The 20,399-nt window shown below is 41.5% G+C and overlaps 2 protein-coding genes across 2 annotated transcripts; both read right to left on the bottom strand.

Moving 5' to 3' along the window:
- Positions 1–2,565: 2,565 nt before the first annotated feature.
- Positions 2,566–15,472, bottom strand: LOC310964409 (rho GDP-dissociation inhibitor 1-like). The gene is made up of 6 exons (XM_083937529.1): positions 15,388–15,472; positions 9,780–9,968; positions 8,384–8,467; positions 4,305–4,381; positions 3,812–3,875; positions 2,566–2,900 (listed from the first exon to the last, which is right to left on the bottom strand). Exons 2-6 carry the CDS (start codon positions 9,964–9,966, stop codon positions 2,701–2,703), a joined length of 612 nt encoding a protein of 203 aa, XP_083793655.1. The 5' UTR covers positions 9,967–9,968; positions 15,388–15,472; the 3' UTR covers positions 2,566–2,700.
- A 1,091-nt stretch (positions 15,473–16,563) lies between these two features.
- LOC310957211 (THO complex subunit 4-B-like) lies at positions 16,564–19,478 on the bottom strand. Its single transcript, XM_083927681.1, has 6 exons — positions 19,197–19,478; positions 17,865–18,020; positions 17,631–17,778; positions 17,464–17,530; positions 17,065–17,290; positions 16,564–16,966 (listed from the first exon to the last, which is right to left on the bottom strand). The coding sequence occupies exons 1-6, from the start codon at positions 19,386–19,388 to the stop codon at positions 16,952–16,954; spliced, it is 804 nt and encodes a 267-aa protein (XP_083783807.1). The 5' UTR covers positions 19,389–19,478; the 3' UTR covers positions 16,564–16,951.
- Between the last annotated feature and the right edge of the window lie 921 nt (positions 19,479–20,399).

Here is a 20,399-nt window from a genome sequence, read left to right as displayed (position 1 = left end):
TTCAAGGTGCATTTTCAAACTTAACCATCACATTACAGCTGTGGTAAATTACATATTTACATACAGTATATACAATAGTATGCTGATATTAGAACTTGACCGTCATTCTGATCTCAACTACACACCTGGAAAGTTTTGTGACTGCATGTTGAATGGTTGTGCCGCTGTCAAGGTGACAAAACTGTCCACAGATATACAAACTGGCGAAACCCTTAAAAACCTCTTCTGTGCTAGTTCCTGCTGCAGTAAGTGTCTCCGGCACCACATTTTAACGCAATGACACACAGGGTGAAAACAATACCAGGATCGCTGTCATGCCTGGTAAAAAAAAAAACTGTTATTTGGAGGTTCAGTGTGTGTAGCAGAACTACAGTGGTGTACTTACTGTGAAAAGAATGTGGCCATATGTGGCCCAGAGCGGGTCACTGCATCCGGGGTCCATTCTGTGTGCCAAGCGTGTCCACTTGCAGTCAGGTCACTCAGGACGCATGATAATGCCAGGCCTGAACAGGCTGACACATCAGGGTTATTTTTATCAGACTTCTCCACAGTGACAGATGTATGTGTAATGCCCCTTTATTAGCGTACATAACACAGTCAAATGAGACTCCTGCAGCAGTGGTTTTCAGTGTCATAGGCTGTGGACCTCCCCTCAGACCAAACTAGGTAAAACAAGCTACACAGTTTCTTCATACCTATGGGATCATAATTGTTACTGATCCTATAGGCATTCAACGGTTGATCCAAGATAGCTTAATGCTGCTGTTTGACATCATTTCAGACTACACCTAATACATGAAAAAAAGTCTGTCCTGAGGCATTTATTAGTTTCTGACTCTGGGAAAGTGAAATTCCCTCAAACTAGCATATACAGATATCTATCTCTTTAACCAAATCACACACATTTAGGCTATTCTATGTGATAGTTTCATAAATAGTGTTATAACGACATAACGTAATGTTTTTCACCCTATTTACAAAACACCACAGTGCTGGAGGCCAAGTTGAGCAAAATCTTTATTGGCCAAGAAGAGCGATCACAAATGATTGAATATACAACCCCACCAGCATGCCAGCGTTTTCATAGAAACTGTACAATGTGAAGGAATGTATGGAGCAGGAATTCATAGTTATCATTATCAGACGAAAAAAAAAAGTTACATCCATATGTTCTGGTACAGTACAAGTTGTTCAAAGAAATGTTTCTGATCAGTTATGGTTCAAAACCCTAATCCTTTCTCATTTAGTATTGAGCATGTGTTTCCGTGGTAGTGTCACCTGACCTGGTCTCACTGGGTCAAAAGGCTGGTCAGCGTTCTCTCCTCACTACTAGTGTCTGTCTGTGGGTGAGACCAGACACCGCCGGGGTCTCCGGCAGCAGCAGACGGTGCCTGGCTCGGCCTCCTCCTGTGCTTTCTCTGGGGCTGGTGCTACTCCTCCACACCTGGGGTCGCCTGACTGCAGGCTACGAGTTATGAAGCTATCTGAACGAGCGGAGGGGGGCTTTGCGGGGGTAATGATGTACATTAAGGCAACAACAAATAATAATTAAAAAAAAGGCTTAATTAGAAATGTTTGTTTTACTCCATGTGATCATAGTTAGTGCTAAGGCCTCATGGCTAAAAGGAACAAGAGTGCTGAGATTCATCAATAGGGATTTTCGCTGGGTTTGTATCCCTTCTCCAATTGTTAACATTCAGTCTCCTCCAATTACAAGTCTATTTAGCAGAGCGTGTATCTGACTAACCTGTATAAACAGTCTCTACTACAACAGGGCTACAGATGGTTATTGGTTGGTAGTGAGAGTAAGCCCTTGATATACAGACTACCTGATCCAACGCACCGCTTGTACTTTCAGGCATGCTAAATAGACATTAATAGGTTTAGACATTAGCTGATACATAAGGCAGCTTTTTGTTTTTACCCTTATACTTTTTACTCCCTTGATCACTTTGGGCCCAGTCCCCACTTGAAGGGGAGTGGGTGAATACATTTAGGGAAGCGAGAGAGGCGCCATAGAGCAGCTCTGAATGAATTGTTTTTACAAGGCAGGTATTGGTAATTATATCAAAAGACAGCAAGCAAAGCAAAGCTGTAAGAGGGGCAGATGGACGTGGTGGGGCCTGCTATGAACAGCTGATTAAACAGTGATGTGAATACAGTCACAATACACAACCATTGATACAATTATATTAAAAAAGAGGCAAACCAAAGTTGATTGTACAGTTGCTTTTCCACATGTACTTCATACTGAGAGAGGAAGACAATTCTGGAGGTGAAACGAGGGGTTAATCTCTTCAAGCAGCAAAAATCCAGGACGAAAGAAAAACAGCTGGGTGTGGGTGAGAAAAGGTGCTACATGGCACAGCTCGGTGGGGTGGGTGGGGTGACAGGTAAGTGGACAGAAGTGGCTCGTGCAATCAGTGAAGCGCTGGGCGGATAAGGAGGTGCTGGATGGGCGGACGGATGAGGTGAGGTGTGGGATGAGGCGTGCTGCTGCGGATGCTGACAGAGAGGGGAGAAGGATGCTGGGGTGTTAAGACAGCAAGGCAGTAACTAAGGCATGAAATGCACAACAAAGTAATAACAAAGGAGGCAGAAATGGTGGACACAGGGCGGGGGTGGGGGGTGAGGGGGGGCTGGGTAACGCAAAGGGCTGGGGGATTTTGATTCCCTTGCCCCCGAACACAAAGGCCTCTTTTAGTCTTTCCAGTCCTTCTTGATGTTGAGGTTCCACTCCCAGCACAGGTGGTCGTGCTTGTCGTCGTCAGTAAACCTGGATTTGATGACGTAGGTGCCGCGGGCCATCATGCCTTTAGGAGCCTCCTCCACCGTGGTCAGGAATTCATATTCAGTGGGACGAGGCCCGTAGCTCCCCACCATGTAGTCCGATTTATCAACTGTCAACAGGTGAGAATGGTCATTGTGGTCAGAGAGAGTGTAGATTATACTTACCGGTCACTTCATAAATTACACAAATATATATAAGACGACCCAGACCTGTATTAATGCAACCCCCAAAAAACGCTGCGATTTGGGATTAAAAACTTTTGTATTCATAGTGAATGGATGGCGAGCACTTGTGTTGTGTAAACTGCTCAGAAACTCCTTTATTGTCAGTGTAACTAAGTGAAGCCATCCGTCCCCTGAAAGCTCCAGGTCTCTAGTTTGTGGTTGTAAAGTTCATGAGGCTGTGATTACCCTAGAGGTCAAGTTTCTCTTGCTTTTGATGATATTTGAATTATATTTACTTGAATGTCATTTGATATATGTTTTATCTTTATTGAAATATTTGCTTTTAATGTTTTATGTAAAGCTATTTGAATGACTTTATTGTTGAATTGTGCCATACAAATAAACTTACCTTGCCTACACTGAAATGGCTCCTAAGGGGACTAACATCATCACACATGGATACAGTTGGGTTCATTGAATCCACAAGAGTCTCAGCTTTACAGATATACATCGATGTAATTACAACACTGTTCATGGACCACAGTGTGCAGAAATGTTCAAACTGGCATTGCATTATACCAACGTGGGCATGTCTGTAAAGGGGAGACTTGTGTGCACACATAGAACACATCTCAATCAGGGATCTTGAGGTCAGAGGTCAGGGGACCCCTTTAAAAATGACCATGCCAGTTATCCCTCAACGTAACCCCTGTTCCCTGACAAGCTGGTGCAATTCAAGAGGCTAAGTGTGCAAGTAATGCGCAATTCATGGTGCTACCAGCTCCAAATGTGTCTATGAGTGTTTAGAGGAAGAACTTGTGTTTTTCAATTAGATCAACAATAATTGTTCACTCACTCTTAATTCCTTTCCTGAATGTCTGCTGCACATACTTCAGACCCGACACGATCTCCCTGTTCACCTGAGGAGACACAAACATCGTACAAGACAACAACGAAACTTTATAGAAATGTCAAAGGACGGGGAAATATGCAGGGAACCCTGTTTTCCATCCACCCGTTTCTTTCACTGAGAGATCAGAAGATAGACTCCAACTTTCCTGCTCCAGATACTATTCACACATTATCAGTGTCAAATTGAATCAACTTAAAAAAACAGTTAAAAATTGTATACAATCATATAATTTAAAATCCCTAACCCCAACGAAATAACTAAAAAGGTAGAAGCAAATAAAGCACACAGCAGTCATTAGGTGTCAGACCCCGACCCCACCGACCCCAACAAGCCTCGATCAACATGTAACATGGATTTCAGTATTTCTCTTCAATAATGGCAGTGAATAACAAAGACAGAGACAAGACCATGGTATAGTATCTACTTTAGCTCTCACCTTAAAGCTGATCTTTATTTTGTATTCGACGCCCTCCTTCAGAACAAACGCCTGCTCCTTAAAGGCTTCCAGGTCTCCTGTTAAAAAACAAAAGGGGAAAAAGCACAGGCATCAATATTTGCTTCATAATCACAATTCTCTATGTGTTCTCCTCAAATGTTAAAACTAACATATATTCAACAGACCAAACATCAATAACAGTAAGCGTATAGTTATGGTTTATGACATATGACATAAGCGTCCGTGTCACAGGGTGCATATAGTGCTAGCGGTGGGTTTTCCAAGTCTGCCAGTGTTGGCCCCTGTGCCCCTTACTGACCAAATTTAGTAACGTAACACAGTAACGTTCTAATGCTGCCATGGAGTCAGTAAGTTGTGCTTTGGGCTACAACTTGAGCCCTGTACTTTTTTACCATATACTTGTTTTACATTTTGGCATCATTCAAAATTTGCAGAACATTCAAAATTTGTAGAACTAGCAATTAAGCTATTAGCGCTACTAATGTTCTTAACCCTAGAACAATATTGCTCAAATTTAAAACACTATCACTAACGCCGGGTGATTTTTACCCGAGATCATATACCCAATAAAAAGTACTTCATCAAAACATATCAAAACAAGCCAATACATGACACATTTGAGTAGTGTTCTTTTATTTTGTGTCACATCTAACAAAATGAAAGAAAAATGCTAAAAAAAATTCAAAATTAGGATTAGGAATTTCGGAACAAGAAATTCCTAAAAAAAAGAAAAAAAGAAAATGAAGATGGAAACTTGGTTTTTTGTCCACCCATTCCAGGCACATAAATAACACTTTCCCTGGGTAGAATCCACCAACCAAAAACCTACTTTACCTTCTATCACTGCCATCAAAGATGTCAAAGAGAATGCTGAAGCTAAAGAGACTCATGACACTCAGATAAACGCAGCAGAATGAAAATCACATACATTTATTTGCCGGAAATGGTGTTCTAGAGTTAATAAAATATGAAAACACAAGGTATTTAAATCACACTTGAGTATTAAACAATAAGCTTTACAATGAAGTTATTTCATATGGATTATTTATGCAATGAATTCCCAGAAAAAATAAATGCAATATTGCGTCATGTTTTGAGAATCTCTATGCTAAATCCAACATCAGACAGGGTCTGGTATACAGAAGCTGCATTGATTCCTATACTGGTAGTGATCTGACTCACTAACTTATGACTAAGGGCGCACTCACACTTTCCATTCGTACAACTGTCCAGCGTCCAGGCACGGCATGCTTGCCAGCCACGGCCTACCTTGAGAGAGGTGGGCTTTAGTAAAGCATGGATGCACATGTACAGGGATGCTCACAAGTACGAGCACGAGCCCGAGCATTGACTTGGTGTCTATTTACTGTATATACGACTGTTCCCCACAGACATTAAAGATGCCGTCGAACAGTTTTAAGTGGTCCATGTGGAAGTGGAGTGGAGTTGAAAGCAGATTTGGTCTATTATTTCGGAATCAAAACCTTCTACTTGTCTCCTAGACTCTATTCCAACTAGATTACTTAAAGAAGTGTTACCTTTAATTAGCACTCCTGTATTAGATATGAATAATATGTCTTTATCAGCAGGTTATGTACCACAGTCTTTTAAAGTAGCTGTAATTAAACCTCTTCTTAAAAAGCCCAGTCTTGATCCTGAGGTTCTAGCCAACTATAGACCTATATCTAACCTTCCTTTTCTCTCTAAGATCCATGAGAAATTAGTTGGCAATCCGTTGCGTGACTTTTTACATAATAATGACTTATTTGAGGACTTCCAGTCAGGATATAGAATGAATCATAGCACTGAGACAACACTGGTAAAAATCCCTGACGACCTTCTAATAGCTTCAGACAAAGGACTTGTCTCTGTACTTGTCTTACTAGATCTTAGTGCTGCCTTCGACACTATTGACCATCACATCCTGCTACAGAGACTGGAGCATCTGATCGGCATGAAAGGAACCGCACTGAGCTGGTTTAAGTCCTATTTATCAGATCGATCTCAGTTTGTACATGTTAGTAACGGAGTCCCACAGGGTTCTGTCCTTGGACCAATTCTATTCACCATATACACTCACTGGCCACTTTATTAGGCAAACCTGGTGCTTAATAAAGTGTGGTCTTCTGCTGCTGTTCCCTATCTGGTAGAAAGTAGGTGGTGTTGTGTGTTCACAGATGCTCTCCTGCATTCCTCTGTTGGAACCAGTGGATATTTGAGTTACTGTTTCCTTTCTATCAGCTCGATCCAGTCTGGCCATTCTCCTCTGGCTAAAACAAGGCATTTGCCCCCACAGAACTGAATATTTTCTCTTTTTGGGACCATTCTCTGTAAACCCTAGAGATGGTTGTGTGTGAAAATCCCAGTAGATCAGCAGTTTCTGAAATACTCAGACCAGCCCGTCTGGCCCCAACAACCATGCCACGTTCAAAGTCACTTCAATCACCTTTCTTCCCCATTCTGATGCTCGCTTTTAACTGCAGCAGATCGTCTTCACCATGTCTACATGCCTAAATGCATTGAGTTGCTGCCATGTGACAAATCCTCCACTAAAATGGCCGGTGAGTGTATATTAATATGAGCTGACCCTAATCATCAGCGATTTGGGGTTCAGTGTCTTACCCAAGGACACTTGGACATGCGGAACGGAGGAGCCGGAGATCGAACTGCCGATCTTCTAAATGGAGGATGACCTGCTCTGCCTGAGACATTTTTTTCCTCCCAAGGAGGTTATGAAGGAGGTTATGTTTTCATCTGGGTTGATTTTCATAAAACTTGGAGGAAGGGTGGGGCACAGGCAGAGGAAAAACTTGTTTTATTCTGCAGCGGATACACTTATTATTTTTCATCATGTCAACATAGCAAGATGGGCATTTGTGCTGCATTCATGTGGTGTCAGAATAATGTGAAAAATTCACACTGTAGAGTGCAGAGTTCACACTGCATTAACATTGTGACATAGGGCATACCTTGGCAGAGATCTGCACTCTCCCATATCTGTGACAGGGACTTTCAGACCAATTTAACTGTTTTACTTCTATCAACAGGTTAGGCAGTCATTATTTTTTAGCTGAGATAGTAGGAGAATCAACGTGATGCAGAGAAAGGTAGGCACAGGAAAGAATATTCTGTATGGATGGAAATCTAGGTCAGCTGGGGCACGAGCAGCTCCGGAGGCAGGGTCTTAACTGCTAAATGGCCACTGGGAATATCAATTACAATTTTACAGCCATCAGCCAAACAGAAACAATAATCCAATCTATGCAACTCATAAATGCCTATCTATCTCTGTAGGAAATCAGTAAATCCATATTCATTTACAGCATGCTCAGCACAGATTCAGGCCTTCACAGATGGATCTGTAAGTACAGTAATGCTGGATGAAAGTCAAAATAGGCAGTGCGTGCTTGGATCAATAGTGATGCTAGATTTGACTGGAACAAATAGTTACTAGGAGAAACATTTGTGTTGATATTGTGTGTGGAAAATGTGCTGGAGTGACATATTGTAGATTATCAGCTTAACTATGAATGTTTGGATCCACAAGATCTCTTTTAATTTGATGCACAAGCTCTACAATCAATCAAAATGATCTGATAGCACTCATTTTGCCTATGAGTTCCATACTTTTCACTTAAGGTAAACATTATTGAATGAATTTAACACATAAAGCCTGGCATCGCCAGATTAATCGCAAGCGCTTATTAGTCTGGGCCCAGGCCGTGAGAAACTTTGGGTGCACCTAAATTATTTGCTGCTGCACCTAAATTAAACAGTTTGGTGCACCAGTTCAACCAGTGTATAAAGTTAGTCTGCGTGTCATACTTGATCAGTGCTGTCTAGTTTGACAGTCTGATCTGAGTTTTGTGAGCTTGAAAAACTGTGCTGAACAGACCTGCGGACTGGACGGTCATCATATTAAACCCGCCCCACATGAGATAAACGGTTGTGATTGGTCCGTACTATCTGCCAGAACCAATGAAACATAAGAATCATCTGGTTTCCAGGCTAAGTAATCTCCTTTTTGACTTCATAAACCAGTCCAAATAGAGACTCACCTTGCAGGTCCAGGATCAGGGGGTTGGGGGCGGTTTCACATATCAGAGACATCTGGGTCACTTGGACATTTTGAACACTGGGATCTGAAAGAAAGAGATGGTTCAATAAAGCTAACCAAGACACTTTTCAAATGTACTTTCCCGGATCTGACATTTAAGACACTTAAATGTCAGATCTGGGAAACTCCTTATTAAACACCTTTGACCAGTATTCACCACCATAAACCACCAATGCAGAGAAAAATGTCCCTACATTTCTGACACTGCACATTGTCATTTCTTTTGTCATACAATGCAGACTTTTCTTGAAATGCTTTTAACCATATAAGCCCTAAAAATCAGGATGCCAAGTAAGACACCAAAGTGTTTGTGTACAATTGTACAGGTTTTTGTTTTGACAACACTTGTCTTAGACCAGGCTCCAAACTAAAGGCCTGCACAAGACACAATCTGTAACAAGCAGCTGTCTAAGGCTACATCCACACAGCTACATTTTTGTAGCATATATTTTGCTCCATTCATGCCCGCTTATGTGTTTCCAAGCCACTATATCTTAAGAAGTTTGGAAACGCTCGGTCTGGACTAAGCAAGGGAGTGGAAACAGAGACCTTTGGAAGAGATGATAAGAGCCTTTTTTGTTCTAAAATGATATTTTCAAATGAAAAGGTAGTGCTGTGGATGTAGCCTAAGCATGCTCAAGGGAAGTAGAAGCAGGACAGTTCTGCTGTAGTTAGGGACAGGCTCTGCATTAATTACACTTTAACACTGGGTCGCAGATTCACAGAACCCCCTCTGGTTGTCTGATAAAGCTTTAAGGATGTGCAAATCTGGAAATCAGGCTCCTTAGCTCTCTGTCAAACTTCATCTAAATCAGGGGTGACCAATCCTGCTCCTAGAGGGCCACTGTCCTGCATGTTTTAGCTGCAGATGCTTCACCTGCTTGATAACGAGCACATGATTAGAATCAGGTGTGTTGGTGCAGGGGGAACCCTAAAACATGCAGGACAGTGGCCCTCTAGGAGAAGTACTGGACACCCCTGATCTAAATAAATAAGTCTCTGACATGACCTACATCCGTTCTTATGGTATGATATCGAACTTTGCTTGGCTGTTTTTCCAAATGTTAAGCTCATTTTGTTAAAAACTCAAATGCTGTGACACAAACAAGCCTTGAACTACAAAGCTACAACTCTGATTTAGGGCTGAATGATTGACAATTTTAATGGTAGTGACTCATAATAAAACCAATGTATGTTATGTTTCATATCCAATATTAGTCACGTGTGTCAAGTATAAGATTACGATCTTAGTAAATGGTTATGTTGATTCATTTTCTGTACACACACAGACACACTCACACTCACACACTCACACTCACACTCTCTCTCTCTCTTACCAGAGTCAGCGGCCGCAGCACCAAGCAGGGTTTCCTTGTATTTGCGTAGGCTCTCATCATCCTTATCCAGATCTTGGATCTCTTTCAATGACTTTTGGGCTGGTGGCTTGTAGTTTACTGACTCAGGCTCTTCATTTTCTGCGGCAATGGCTTCTAGCTGCTCCGGAGTCACCTCATCTTCAGCCATGTCTGGAGACAGAGTGGGTGCAATGGGAAGAAAGTAGTAGAAATTAGAATAGAGAAAAATAACAGGAAGAGATTCTCAAAAGCACAGCATGCAGAGAATTCTAGTTTTATTCTTCCACTTGCCTCTTGGAGAAGAGTTAGTGAATAACTGCAAAAACAGATGAACACTGAAAATAATGGAAGTGAGGAATGCTGAGGTGAAACGTCCAGTCCGAGGAATCTGCAGCAGCTCTGGCGTGCGACTGTGAGTTTGTGCTGATAAGGTGGCTGCACTAGCGTTTCCCCTTACACTCCTGCGGCTGATGACCTAACTCTGGCTGATGTGTGATATCACCTGAACACATTTCTCTGAAATAACATCATCACCACCAGGAGAATCATGAAGGTGGCGTCATGCGTCACATGACATAAAGCCCCTCACAGGCCCAGACAGTATTTAGGTAATAGTAAAAGGACTGTGCTCCTTTGGCCTGAGAAAAAGGAGCCAGCAGGGATGCTTTACAAAAAATGGGCCAATCAAATCCTCCTACTTCCAGGAATAAGATCCTACTGTAAATGTCCAACAGGTTGCTATAAAACATTTTTTGCCAGCTAGATGTCTGATTTTTTTTCTCCATCTGTATTGAAAACAATATTTTGTGAAGAACAATTTGAAGTACGAGCACAAGATAACTTTTGGGCAGAAAAAAAAAAATCTGATTAGTAGGCCATACCATTCATATCAAGAAATGTACACTCAAAATGAAACTCTGAGTTAAAGTTAATGGGTTTAAGTTTAATTTTGAGAGTAAATAGCATGGCTGAACATCTAAGTGCAATCCACGACATATTTACATATTACTCGTCTGTCGCGAGTACGTGCCAGAGAGGGAGAGAGATGGTAGATGTGCTTGGCGATCGCAGCAGAGAACAAATTAGCAGGAAAGTTGTGTTATATTATTAATAACAACAACACAGATAAATAATTAGATAGAGGTAGATAGACAATATTGGTCTAAAAAGATTGCAATTAGAGGATTCCCCCATATAGTTGAGCCCTAATACGTGGCCTTGTTTGTTCGGTCATCCCTTGCTAAGAAGGTGATAGAATATCCTTTGTGGTTTCTCCTGAAACATAACAAATAACAAAAGCAGGAAGACCGTTGTTTATGCAAAGACTCTTGCATTAAGGCCACCCCACCTGCTCAACTACACAGGCTTTGGATTCTTTGCTAAGCAATGCAGTGTAGACATGTGAACCATTACGATTTGTGTCCATTCCTTAAAGTAAAATTCTCCTACACCAACTTAGTGTTACCTGTTTATCATTTGAATGCTGTAAATAACATTTTGAACTATGCTACACCAGGAGAAACCTTAATGGTTGTTCTGTTTACAACAGTACTTTGCAGGGAGTCTAATCCTTCACCTGAGTGCCAGATATGAGGGTACTCAGCTGAGCTGCCCTGAACAAATGGCACTGTAGACCTGTGAGAGACTTGCAGATACACCAGAAGACATTTCGCATATAGCTGGAGCTGAAACCATTAGCCCATTAATCCATTTGCAATGGTTGTGACGATTGATTCATCGTTTAAGTATTTTTAAAGCAAACTCAGGCTGTACATGAGAATTGGTTCTCAATTGTTTAAATAAAGTTTTTTTTTCTTCTTTTTTTTTTAAAAACAGCCAAACATGCTGTGTATCTAAAAAGCTAAAAAGTGGCAATTTGTTGCTTTTTTCTCTATTTGTCTATATAATTGTAAACTTAATATATTTGGGTTTTAGACTGTTGGTCAAACAAAACAAGACATTTGTTGACATCACTTAGGGCTTCAGTAAATTGTGACGGGCCATTTTGACCATTTTCTAAACAACAGAATTAATACAGAACATAATCAGCAGATTTATTATTATAAATTAATTGTTAGTTGAAGCCATAATATCAGGGTCTAAAATGACCAATTGCAAAATGTGAGTAAAAATACAGTGTATGCTGGCAAATAAAATAAATTAGGTCAGTCGCTATTGGCGTCATGCTGAATTAGGCTTACTTCACTACAAACTCTCCTCAATCAATGTTATTGCCCACCTTCTGTTTTGCCTCGACTCTGCACACTAGCGGTAGCATCAGGTTTCCCCACAATTACAAACGTGTCAAAATTTGATCCAAATGTCAAATTGCATTTATATCTATAGGATCTTCTTTTTTCCTTCCCACAGAACGGGGCGTGGCCATGGCAATCTGTTCTGGTCTACCCCAGCTGCAAGTTGACCAGATTTGTTCCTGTGAACGTGATGAAACCCTGGCTGTCTGAAACTAGTTATCACTTCACCCATGAAGTCTTGCAGCAGGAGAATATAAAAAACACCATACAGACATGTTAACAAGGTTAAGAATTTGATGCATTATTTATTTTTAGACGCATTAGCTGGCTTTCTTAGCCCTCAATGTTTTAGACGGTTGGATTTAAAAATCAGGCAAAATGATGGCATGACGGGCTTTTTGTTTTTACTATTTTCTGACTAAACAAGGTGATAAGTCAGGAAAATAATTATTAGACATGGCAGACATAACTTAATTTCCCTCAAACAGTTGTATGCCAGTAGTAATGCTTTTAAACCTACTTGACATCAGTTTACATTACACAATGATAGCAACGATTGAAATTAGGGGAGTACGGTATAAACGGTGTAGATGGTAGGAATTTGCGCTGCGGTATGGAGTTTGTTTTGCAAAACAAAAACGGATCCAGCCCACGAGGAAATATTTACTGTCCCTTTGGGCAGGAACCTCCATGAAAAAAGTAATTTGTGGCTGATGTCAACTGCGTCAAATACGCAACGGTCGGCGTGCTTCTGCTACGTTCTACTTTAGCCTGTTGTTGTTCTTGCAATTGTTTCAGTCTGGTTAAATCAGTGGTTAAATCACCACCACAATATTTCCTTCTACTTTGAAAGAACGAAAGGTTGACACATAAAACCAGCAATTCAACAGTGAATGGACAGAAGAGAAGTATTTGTTTCTAACTGTCTGTGAAGCCTGTGTGTTTACTCTGTAACAAGTGTAATCAGTGTGAAGCAAAACATCTTAATTGGTATCAGATTATCAGATAAATGGAGTGGAGTAAAAAGTAGAATATTTCCCACTGAATTGTAGTGGAGTAGAAGTGTTAAGTAGCATGAAAAGAAAATACTTGTGTAAAAAACAAGGGCCCCAAACTTGTACTTCAGTACAGTAATTGTACAGTATTTCAGACGCATGTATATAGAAATTTAAAGTTGTATCAATATACTAATAATAGAATGTGATTTCTTGAGTTACCATAATACTCACCCTGTTAACATCTGTAAAGGTGGTTATAATCATCACTATATAGATTCCTCCTTCTGGTTTGAAGTGAGAATCTCTGAACATACCTCTACCGTGGTCTTTCCTCTGACCTGCCCAAACTAGCAGCTATCAGAGGAATGAGAATGCCAGCAGTAAAGGCGCAAACTCTGCCGACTGAGGAGCTTTAGTCTGCACTGCAGTCACATAAACATGCCTGAGCACGGCCCTTTGCTCTCCTTACTATTCCACCACTGTACATACACATTTTGGCACAGATAACAAGTCAGTAACTCAAAGAACCATCTGTAAAATAGAATACTATAACGCTCAAATTTACCCTCAACCAGTGGCACAGACTTTCTGTTATCAAATCTTAATTTATATAAAGATACATTTGCTTATACAAAGTTTAGTTGAGGCAAGTTACCAGGGCTCTTTGGATAAGAGGAATATGACTTCAAATGTCATTCAGCTTTTATGGAAATGATTCTGTAGGCCCAGTAGTAGGAGGATCAGTCATAAAACAAAAACACCAGACTCTCTATATTGATAAATCATTTGATCTCAACATTCCATTGTTTTGCATAACTACATTTTTATATTTAGAAGAGACAAACTTTGGATCAAGGGTGTCTGTAATGACATGAGAGGGGCTGGTGGAGGAGGGGGCTTCAGAGCAAATGTATTGTGTAACTGCTGGAATTCGACAAAAAACGAAGGAGCTACTCTTGCATTGTTATTGGGTGAAAAGTCTTCATGTACTTAACTGCAGTGGCAGGTAGTTAGTCTTAATGACAGATGATTTTTTTTCCAACATACCACTTTGAAACATACCACAATGTCTGTTGCACTCTGTCACATTAGTTATTGTTTGATTTATTTTATGCTAGCTTTCTTTTGATTTGATTTATGTTAGCTTGTTGTTACTCTGATCCTTTCCCATCTGTGCATTGAAACTGTTGCACAATAATTTACCTCGGGATAAATAATGCTTCTTGAATCTTGAATCTTGAAAAGAAAGTATGATTTCCTGATTTTCCTATTCAGCTTGATCGTGTGTGCTTTGTTTCTACAGTTCAAATGGGTTCATAAGGACAATAATTAAGAAATTGTCGAGCAAAACTAATGGAAGAGGCCTCGTCAAGCGCTGCCCTGCAAAACATTCATCAACATTAAGAAATGTCAAGATTGCACTGGAATCCAATGTGACAGGCCCACCCCACCCACCCAGCCAGCCAGCCAGCCAGAGGGAAAGAAGCAGCCTTCAGCCTGAACAAGACAGAAAGCTACAGCAGTGACTTCAGTTCCACATATATACAGAAGGATGGAGACCCATTGTCTCACTGTAGTTTGCATCTTCTGTCTGGCCTGGGCCCCTTCTGAGTAAATCTATTTAAGTATTAAACAATAACAGACTACAGGGCCGCAGCACTACCTATCCAGACTCTTATGGTCCCTGCTGGTCTGATACAGAGAAGAAATGCCAAGAATGATATGGAAACTAAGAAAACAAAAGAACTATCCTGTTCTCCCATTGTGATAAACGTGTGATTAAGTTCTACTGGCATATCGATGTTACAAACCACAGCTTTCAGAAATCAGTTTACATTTATTTAATAATGAAATAAATATTGTAATAAAATCGAAATGTCGACAAGTGTGTCAAGTGAGGATTGCTGTGAGGAGGCTAGCCGCAGCTACCACAGCGACACAACGGTAGCTCCGGTGCATGTCATGACTGTGGTAGCCGGCTAACGCTACCTCTGTAGTCCGGCATCTTCTCACACCATTGGCTCTTTTGACAGCACGCCAGGGCAGCGGCGGCACAACGACAGCTGCAACAAAAAGTTAACTAGTCCGAGTGGTTAATTGAGTTATAATCAACAATGCGGCCCCCACTTCTCTTTGCGCCGACCCTCTTATACAGGGTGGGACTGAAGAAAGGGACAAGTGGCTAGCTGGGAACAATTCAACCAAGCTAACCAGAGCCTGCGGCTAACATTAGCCTGATAAGTTATCACCAGTGGACGGAGAGCTTCAGGCCCGTGTGCCGGAGAGGATTGTTCTAGAAACTGTGTCGCTGGCCGCCCTTAAAACTGAGGGACTTACCTTTGTATTTAATGCAGTGGTGATTCCAGGTGCCTTTAAGTGCGTCTGTTGCTCTGCGCTCCTGTGCAAATATGGCGAACAAGGGAACGGCGCCGCCCCGTGCGCGACACGGTTCCGGGAACAGGTCCGCGCAAGTGACGTACAGTGCGGTGCGGTGCCGCGCTCCACCAAATATGTCAATTACATTGATAAAGAACATTTGAGAGACAGTTTACAGATTATTTTTTTTGTTGAAAGTGTTTATACTTTATGTATAACGTTACGTGGTATGGGCACCTGGGGGACACTGACTACCCAGAGCTGCAAACGTGGTCAGTGAAAGTATTGGGAAAGAGCAGAGAGAGCTGGGATGTGTATACAAAATCCTGTTTATCCCCTTTTTAAAGATTTCATAAAATTGCTCTTGGGAAGACACGTTTGGATTGAGCCTCTGCAGCACCAAGAGCTATGTTGTCATTTATTATCATATATAATAAATATATGAAAGGTGATTTACTACGCGTTTCAGCCAACATGTTTACAAACATTACATCCTTTTACCTTCAATATGAATTCTGGACCAGTTCTTGTTTCTTTTTATCTTGAGCACTTGTTCTAACTATCATTTGACCTAATGAAGGAACGTAATGTCTCCAGTAAAGATACCTAAATACTGGTCAGGTGTATTTAAAACTGAGAAAATAGACTGTCACTCATCTTCAACGGCTTATCCGGGATCAGGTCAGAAAATATACGATGTAACTTTCAAAAAGGTATCGTAAGAGAAGCCTCCAGTTACAGATGGTGGTATGAACACCAGCGTATGGTGGCTAAAGTAAGCACATTCTTAGTTGATGACACCTTAACTTCAGTAGCCCATTTTATCCCGACTCAGGACATTGGGATAGTTAAAGCTGACATATTTAAGAAATATACAATATACAGCTAAATTAAATCCATTGCTAGGCAAAAGCTTTGGTCCTTGTTAACTTCCTGTCAGCTGATGTCATTCACATTCACTGCAACAGGAATCAAACTTGGACACATTTAGAATGTTTACAACTTTGAAAAGTACTATATATTATGTTGGTTTTCATTTTGTTTAAAAGGCAAATACTGTCACACTGAAGAGAAACTGCACTTGTCCCAGGTAGAGGAATCTCAAAATAAACACCAAGAGAAACGATTCAGTATAACTATTTATGTACAAAACCCTTTGAAATATGTCTATGTCAAGTATACAGTACCAAATGACAGAACTGATGTACATGAACATTCAACATTAATTTAAACAGTATTTCAAAACCACTGAGTCATCTTTACATGATTTAAGAAAAAGAAAAACGATGATGTAGGTTTATGGCAATTGTCCATACATTTGGAAAAGAGCTCAGCAGCTGGTGACCGAGGAGAAAAACATTTCAAAACATAAAACAGCCCCAGGGAAACAGGTCTACAAAAATACTGAGAAATATTAAAAACAGAAAATAATGGTCCTTTCAGTAAAATGGCTTTAAACACAAAAAGTGTAATAGAGTCCAATCCTCAGAATTAAAAAAGAAAAAGGAAAAGCAGATCCCTTCTTCTAACTGGTGTCCATCTGAAAATGAATGAGAAATTGAATTAAATGATCAATAAATGTTAACAGTATGGTCACATTATACAACATAAATTATTGAATGCAACCTAAGTTTATACCTTGGCATTGTAAGCATCCAACTGTGCATCCAGCTCCTCAGCCGAAAGTTGGGGTCTGTTTCCACCACCTCTACCTCTTCCTCTTCCCCTTCCTCTGCCTCTGAAGCCGCCTCCACCTCCACCTTGCCGCCGTTCACTCCTTTCGCCCCCATCGGCCCTGTCATCCCTTTTACTCCAGTCATTTCTTTCAAACTTGGGCTGCCCAAGCCTGCTGCGGTCAAACCCTCTGAATTAAGAAAAAAGAGAAATGTTTAGAGTAAATTAACCAGATAAAACCTCAACTCACTAGTACATAAATGTTGTGACTGGTCGAGCAAGCTCAGTTCAATAATGTTGCCCGTCTACCCATCATCTTCTCAAACTGCAGTCAGAGTGCCTGACCATTTTCACACGACTCACCTTTGTGTGGATTGTCTACTCTGTGTGTCATCTTCTGAAGTCAGCTGCTGGATTTTCATGGGCTGGCCTAAAAAACAAACAAAAAAATGTACCGTTTGCTTTAAGTACGAATGACCAATCAGTCATAGTACAACAATGCTTATGTAACGTGACTGCCAAATCCTCACCATCAAGCGGGACGCCGTCATAGTGCTTCATGGCTTTGAGTGCATCTGCCTTAGCTTCAAAGTGAACATCTGCGGTCCCTTTACTACGACCAGACCTGTCGTAGTGTACACATGCTTTCCGTAACGGCCCAAACTCCAAAAACAACTCCTGGGGAGCAAAAAAGAAACGTCAGTCATGTTCACAACACGGTATTGCTGCTAGCAGCAGTGGATTTGCTGGGTTTAGTAAATTACCTTGATATCCGAGTCAGAGACGCCAAAGTCCAGATTGGACACCAGCAGCTTGCCGGTACTTTCTACACTTCTTTCGGCTGCTGTACTTTGACTTCTGCGTCCACCAGCGTGCTCCTCAAACATGTCATGTTGCCATTTGTCTGGTAACTCTCTGGGCTGTAAAGAGCAAGAAAAGACGAGAGGACAGGATGATGAGAAGTCTCTCAATGCGGAATCGGTTCAACACTGCAGCTGGAGTTTCTCGCCAGTTCAGTGCTGTTCAGGGCAAGGATCTGTCTCTGCACAGTGTATCGCACTGTTTAAAACTTTTTGGACTGAAAGCCCACTCTGCAGTGACCAAACCTCTCATTAGCAGAAAGAATAATAGGCGGGACTTATCTTTACGGAGGAGCATGTTGTGTGGACATTGTTCAACATTTGTTCTCTAATTCGATCTCCGGTGTATGGAAAACAGGTGTATTTTACTGGAGTGGGGGGGGGGGGGAATCGCTCAAACTCTTGGAAAACTAAAGGATTTGATGAACAGCTCCTACACACCGTGGGCCAGTTTTCCCCTATAGTTCACTTTCAAATTGTAAATTTGTAATAAAAAGGTATTTTTTATGCATGTCATTAGTGGAGTCTCCTCAACACTTAGGGTAAGCTTAATCAATACGTATTATTGTTTTCAACTTTCCCAATAAACAACTTGAAAGATGGGGATTTTTTGAGCTGGCAAAAAGTGTGATAAACAGTACGTGTAACTGTGTTCAGACACTCTTCCAATTGTTCATTGAAAATGTTGGACATCATATATTTCCAGTTTTTAATTCAACAAGAAGTTGTTGTATTTTCCCAGTGTACTGAAAGCCACAGAAAGGCAGAAGAGAACACATTGAAATATATAAGTACTTGCGAGTAATATCATTATCACGATATTATCGCATATTTTCCTAATATCGTGCGGCCTTCAACCAAACAAAGCGGCCATGTTGGCTAAAGTGATGTCACGTGGAGACGGACGCTTTAATGACGCCAAACTGTTTTGTTTTAACACACTTAAAGGTCGAGAGCACCCATATAAACAATTTAACACTAGGTAAATGTAATTCAGGAGGGGCATGGCGCGTGTATTTCAGGCAACTTTAATTCAGGAGCCTAGCTTCGCCCTGAACATTAGCTGCTAGCCTGCTAACCTGCTAACCTCCACAGTAGATGCTAGCGTTAGCCCGGGGAAGCCCGCTTAGCGCCGTCGATAAAACACGGATACCTCCTTGAGAAACATCTCGCCACGTTACTTTTAAATTATTTCCCCCTAAATAATGAAACCAAACGCCTCCCCCTAGTTCATACCCTGGTGTACGGCGTCGGTCTGTCGTTTCTCTCACGGTTGAAGTTATTCTGTCGACTCCGCACCGGCCTCGACGATCCACCGGCCCGACCTGAACCTCCACCCGGCCTGGACGATCCTCCCGCGCGGCCGCTGCCTCCTTTCTTATTGAGCTTGATAATGTCGTCCAGAGACATGTTCATCTTATCAGCCATCGTGTTGCCTCAGCGTTCAGCTAACCCCGAAGAAGAACAAAGAACTTTCGATGTGGAGACTCGGCTGCCGGCTGTTTATCAGTGGCTTTTCTCCGGTGGCGCGGCGCTAAAACAAGCGGAAACTGCGTCTATATTTTGCAGAAGTGACGACATACCGAAAGCCCCGCCCCCAAAAACTTTATTGACAACAGTAGCTCTAGACTGAGCTGTAGGCCTACACCTTTTTTAATAGTCTGTGGCCTACACTTATAAATCAAAGACACATTTTGCTTGACTAGTGATAGAAAAATTCAGAGCACCAAACCACTAATATCTGTATATGCCAGGATACATAGGATTATTATGGGACAGTGTTGGAGTTGTTGTGTAAAGGAAACAGAGATTCTTGAGTATTTGAAGTGTGTGTGCTGTGCGGGGGTGTTTTATGTGTGTGTGTGTGTATGTGGTGTGTGTGTGTGTGTGTGTGGGGGGGGGGGGGGGTGGCCGCCTGCACTTGCTAAGTCCGTGTGCTGGGAGAAAAGTGTACGGACTATCCCAGGAAAATGGGACATGAGAATGGGGTGTATATGCATATGCTAAACTGGGGTTATCAGAGAATGAACAGAGACAGAAAGGACAAGTGAAAAAAAGATGGCTGAAGAAGCCAGAATAATGTCTGAATGTTTCAGACAAACGTGACGTAGGTCCGTGACCGGATCCTCCTCCATATGATGTATGTCTGATGATATAGACTGATGATGTTATGTCTCTCTCTCCTGATGTATGCTATCGAGATAACCATCTGAGAGGTGGCTTCTGACGGTGAGGCCATGGCTGTGGGGGAGGAGCAGCCCTGGAGCCCTGCAGTTCTGCGCCCTGTCACGGAAAAACTATGTCAAGTCTAGCCTTTTCATTCTTTCTGCTGATGAGAGGTTTCTTAAATGACGAGACACTGTGTGCAGAGACAAATCCTTGCCCTGTTCAGCACTGAACTGGAGACCAACTCCAGCTGCAGTGTTGAACCGATTCCGC

This window comes from Echiichthys vipera (genome assembly GCF_963691815.1).
Source record: "Echiichthys vipera genome assembly, chromosome: 2".
Classification (NCBI taxonomy): Eukaryota; Metazoa; Chordata; class Actinopteri; order Perciformes; family Trachinidae; genus Echiichthys; species Echiichthys vipera.
The sequence above is the reverse complement of the archived record's forward strand: the minus strand, read 5'-3'. Positions and strand labels throughout refer to the sequence as shown.